We start from the raw sequence: 4,875 nt of genomic DNA on the forward strand, positions 1-4,875 counted from the left end.
ATCATCTTCAATATTTGTTATTATTATTATTACTGTTGCTATCGTGATTATCATCATATTTTGTTATCATTATTATTATAATTATGATGATGAAAATTCCTTAAAGCTATCAATTGTACCCTTTTATTATCATTATCGAAACATTTTCGCGATACTGAATAACCAATACTGATCTCTCAATCTCACCTGACCGCTGCCAAAATACTGTTGTCGTAGATGTGTTTCAAACAGCTGGGCAAACCTTATCTGTGAACATTGCGAATTATACAGGATTAAGACACTTACATTGTACCGGTGGATGATATAACCTTGCTAACCTTTTGGAAGTACGTTATTTTGTAATTAGAACAAGTGTTGCCAGAGATTATATTGTAATTTTAAGTGCATCTGCTTTGAATTGAGTTCTAAGTGATTGTAAGATCTAATGATTATTCCACAAACCCCTTTGTCTTTTCATCTATCCCCTACTGTATATTCAAAAGCAGATAGTCTACATACATAGATGGCGCAGTATTCGTTATACAAGGAGGGAGAGGAAAAGGGGGGGAGGGTAGGGAAGAGGAATGGAGGGAACGTGATTGGATGGGGGGAACCTGATGGCAGTGGTTGCATTTTATTGGTAAATATTAATTATCAATTCCAATATTGTTATTATTTTTATTATGTTATTGTACAAGGGGAGATGTATTTGGTTGTGGGTTGCCCAGTGCCCATCCCATGTTCAATGACTCTCTCTCTCTCTCTCTCTCTCTCTGTGCGTGAGCGCCTCCCCCCTTCTTTTTTTGTCTCCGTATGGAAGAGGGAGACACACACACACACACACACACACACACACACACACACACACACACACACACACACACACACACACACACACACACACACACACACACACACAAGCACGCACGCACACACACATCACATATATGTGTATATATATATATATATATATATATATAGAGAGAGAGAGAGAGAGAGAGAGAGAGAGAGAGAGAAAGAGAGAAAAAGAGAATCAAACAAGGGTACGTTCTGGAACAACCCATAAGCGATTACTCCTCCCTTTCCTGCAAAGGCTTATGATTGAAATATCGACCATAATACTATTGGATGGTGGCCTTAAGGTATCAGCCACTCATCCTCTACTCATGGCCACCTACCATGTCCTTCTGCCTCCACCCCCCTTCCCCTTCCCGTCCCTACTTCTACGTTTCTCTTTAAATTAGCAACGACGAATACTGTGCCATCGAGAGCTGTAGATACAAAACAAACCTGCTCGTGGGTGTAGATCCTCCCTCAGCCAGTCTCACAAAGTATATTTCATTTCTTCCTCAATCAGACACTCAAATGATAAGAAACGGAGTTTTACACTCATCTTTCATTAAATTACAGACCATGTTGTTGTTGTTTCCCCCCTCAGTTAAGTAACGTTCGAGGCAAAGTGGTACGCGGTTTTTTCCTTTCCGTGAGTGTGTTGATTACTGTGTGCATCGGTCTGGCCATCGCTATGTCCTACGCGTCCTTCAGGGGAATCCTTGTGAACGGAGGAACTGTTCTGTTATTCTTCATGAGCCTCTCTCTCATATACTTCCTGTACAACGTCGGGCAGTCGTGCAATGATCAGGTGAGTTGTGAGCTCGTGCTGCAGTTACTTGTATTTTTGTATTTTTGCTCTTGTATTTTGCATGCGAATTGTGGGATGCAGTTTACAGGGGGATTCCTTGTTCTTTGGCAATAATTGTATGTAGCAGAGGTAGATGCATTGTAAACTCTATTAATGACCGGGTTCAATGAACTCAATTTATCATGCTGTAGCTAGAAATAGCATTATGTTGTAGTATCTGCTTGTTCTTAAAGCGCCTACCTCATGCTTGTCGTTTTAGGCTTCGATGTTTCGGGATAAAACAAACTTTTACTATATGGTTATTTCTTCAGTATGTGATCGGAAGGACATGCCTAAACAATACAAACACTAAATAATAGTAAAGACACTAATGTAGTTTAGAAAAAAAAAAAAAAACTATACTTCAATAAAACGTACAATTTCATTAGTTGCGGGGACCATTTCCCAAAGAATGGCATAAACCCGGAAATCTGTCCTGTTTGAGATTTACCAATTTTGAAATATTCCGGCCTTCAAGATTTTCAACTACACTCCTTTCCATCACAGAAAAGGGAAAACTGGCAACTCACTCCAATTCGCCAAAAAAAGAAAAAGAAAAAAAAAGAAAAAAATATATATAAATAAATAAACAACAATAAATGACAAAAAATAAAAAGTGGTGTAAAGTCATGGAAATGAATATGAATTTTGTAAAAGAAAAAAAATTAAACTTAAGTAATAGGTATCAGCTGATTAGAAAAAAAATCCGTTTATTTCCTTGAGACTAAACGAGATGCACTATAGCCTTTGTAAGTCCACTATTATTACTTGTATTGATTTGTCTCATTTGTTTTATTATCATTATTTTATTTAGTATTATTATTATTTTATTATTATTATTTTTTTTTTGGGGGGGGGACCCCAAAACATTTGTTTCCCCAGAATTAGCAATTAGGCCTTAGCAAACCTATATTTTGAAGAAAAAAAAAAACCCGCAAAGCATTTATTCGTGACTTTATTTTATTTATAGAATGCGGGAAAAAAGTTGACATACTCTTTGTGTCTCACATGAAAATCTACATTGTTATATCAAATGTATGTTTCACAATCCGAACACCATCAAATAAGTTATATATACACGAAGTGAACTCAAATATAAATCTATATACACGTCATAATATATACAGCATTCACTTATCCATTCATACACTCACACGCACATTATGCACTAAACCCCTTTATAATGGATACGAACCTTTGCGGATATTTATCGGTCGCGTGTGGGAAAGTCTGTGTGCATGCAAGGTCTTTATTAGAATATACTTGTGTGCGTACAAGGTAAATGGCTGTGAAATATGCCAAGGTCTTGCTATGTGTTGCCTTGCGTACCCTACAGCGGCGAGTTAAAGTGGGCAAAAGCACTTTCCTCCGCGTCGCCCTCTCTCATATCTGAATGTGAAGAACACACTCGTCATGAAGAGTACAACACTGTTTATCTTAGTTTATACAAATTGAATTTTAAAAATGGAGTCGTACAGTGAGCGCGTTTGTGTTTGTTTTCCTTTTTGATTAGTGTGCTCTTGATTAAGTTGTTAGTGCTGAATTATTTAGAATGAATAATAACAATAGTCCATTTCACTAAAGCAACAGCAACAGCAAAGAAGAAGAAGAAGAAGAAAAAGAAGAAGAAGAAGAAGAAGAAGAAGAAGAAGAAGAAGAAGAAGAAGAAGAAGAAGAAGAAGAAGAAGAAGAAGAAGAAGAAGAAGAAGAAGAAGCATTACAAGTATTTTCAGGAAACGGAGCATGAAAATCCTAACGAATAAAAGGAAATTATCTTCAGCTTGTAAAGTTTATTAAATTATGTTTGGAATTGGATTATTAATGTAAGAACACAGAAGATACTTTTAAGACAGAAAACGGCATTCCTCACGGGGTAACTAATAAAGAAAAAAAAAAAAAAACCTCTTTTTACGTACATATCAGATTCATACACAATGAAGCAATGTACGCTCACACGAAATGTCCTCAGTTTAAATGAACATAATGGATTGGCATAATGGATTGCTGTTTTACATCGTTTAGTCAAGAGCTTTCTCCTGTACTCTCGAGGGTTGCCTCTCCTGAGGGGAAGATCCTTGAGGTTATGAGCCTTTTAGCCTCCCAGCAAAGGAGGGGAAAACTATTTTCGGATATTCTATCATTACTGGATATTTTTTAAGCCTAGACTTTGTGGGTATTCAGCGGGGAATCAAAGAGAGTTAAAGAATATAGAATGATAATTAGATAATCTCCCTTTTATAAAAAAAGAAAAGAAAATAAAATAAAAATAAAAAAATGCATGAAAACTAGACGCTAGCGTTTTGACATTGTGTATGGAATAGAAACAGTTTTGTCGACAGTGCGAGGATGCCAAAAAGTGCAACCGCAGTTCATAATGAGGCGAGTCTTTAATAAAGTCCAGCGAACTCTAAACACTCGTATTCTAGGCATCCATAGTGTAGGCTACGGTTCAATTTTCGCCAAATACGCAGTGTATTGTTCGAAGAAATTTAAAATTGATTATTTGAATTATTTGCGCGGTGTAATACATGTAGCTATTGAATTTCTACGTGTAAAGCCTGCTGCTTGCTTTCTTCCCACTTACTAATCAAGTACCAGTTTTATGTTGATTTAGCACGTGGCTGCCAATAGGTGATCTGGGCTCATTTCTATTGAAACTAAATTATTTCCGGGTGTATATAAATAAGTAACACTATATAATATATTTTACATGCAGGTAAATGACGCCGTAGAAACTCTACAGAACTTAAGCTGCAACTTTGCCAGTGCTGAAGTGAAGGCTCAGGTAAGAATTCAAGAGCCATAAAGACAATTCATACGTTAAGTGCACATAATACTTTAGAACAGAATACCTATCGTTTAGCCAAGGTTACGTTTTATCCTTATATGACAAACCGTCTTGAACAGAATGTGAGCTTTCATTATCCCTATACCCCCACAGGTGTACCACGTCATAACCTGTCTTCAGCCGTTAAGAAAATTCGACATGTGTGGATGGTACACACTGGACTACCCATCGCTAGTAACGGTACGTCACAGACCTCCATTGTATTGAATTAAAGACACTTAATTCACAATATTCTGCAGAGAATTCATGTTTTCTTTGAAGAATAGGAAAATGATAATGACGTTATGTCTTTATTTCCAGGCGGCGAGCGTTGTCATTACGTATTTGGTGATTCTTCTTCAGGTTGGCGGCCTCCAGCTGCAAAAAT

The 4,875-nt window shown here is 36.9% G+C and overlaps 1 protein-coding gene across 1 annotated transcript in view; it reads left to right on the top strand.

Moving 5' to 3' along the window:
• Nucleotides 1-1,454: 1,454 nt before the first annotated feature.
• The window catches only part of LOC125041658, a 3,488-nt gene continuing 67 nt past the window's right edge, over nt 1,455-4,875 (top strand). The window contains exons 1-4 of the mRNA XM_047636806.1: nt 1,455-1,621; nt 4,377-4,445; nt 4,602-4,688; nt 4,809-4,875. The exon at nt 4,809-4,875 is cut by the window's right edge and continues 67 nt beyond it. Coding sequence (XP_047492762.1) covers nt 1,505-1,621; nt 4,377-4,445; nt 4,602-4,688; nt 4,809-4,875 — 340 coding nt within the window. The 5' untranslated portion in view covers nt 1,455-1,504. The remainder of the gene's footprint in view (nt 1,622-4,376; nt 4,446-4,601; nt 4,689-4,808) is intronic.

Source organism: Penaeus chinensis, chromosome 31 (genome assembly GCF_019202785.1).
Source record: "Penaeus chinensis breed Huanghai No. 1 chromosome 31, ASM1920278v2, whole genome shotgun sequence".
In the NCBI taxonomy this organism is placed as follows: domain Eukaryota; kingdom Metazoa; phylum Arthropoda; class Malacostraca; order Decapoda; family Penaeidae; genus Penaeus; species Penaeus chinensis.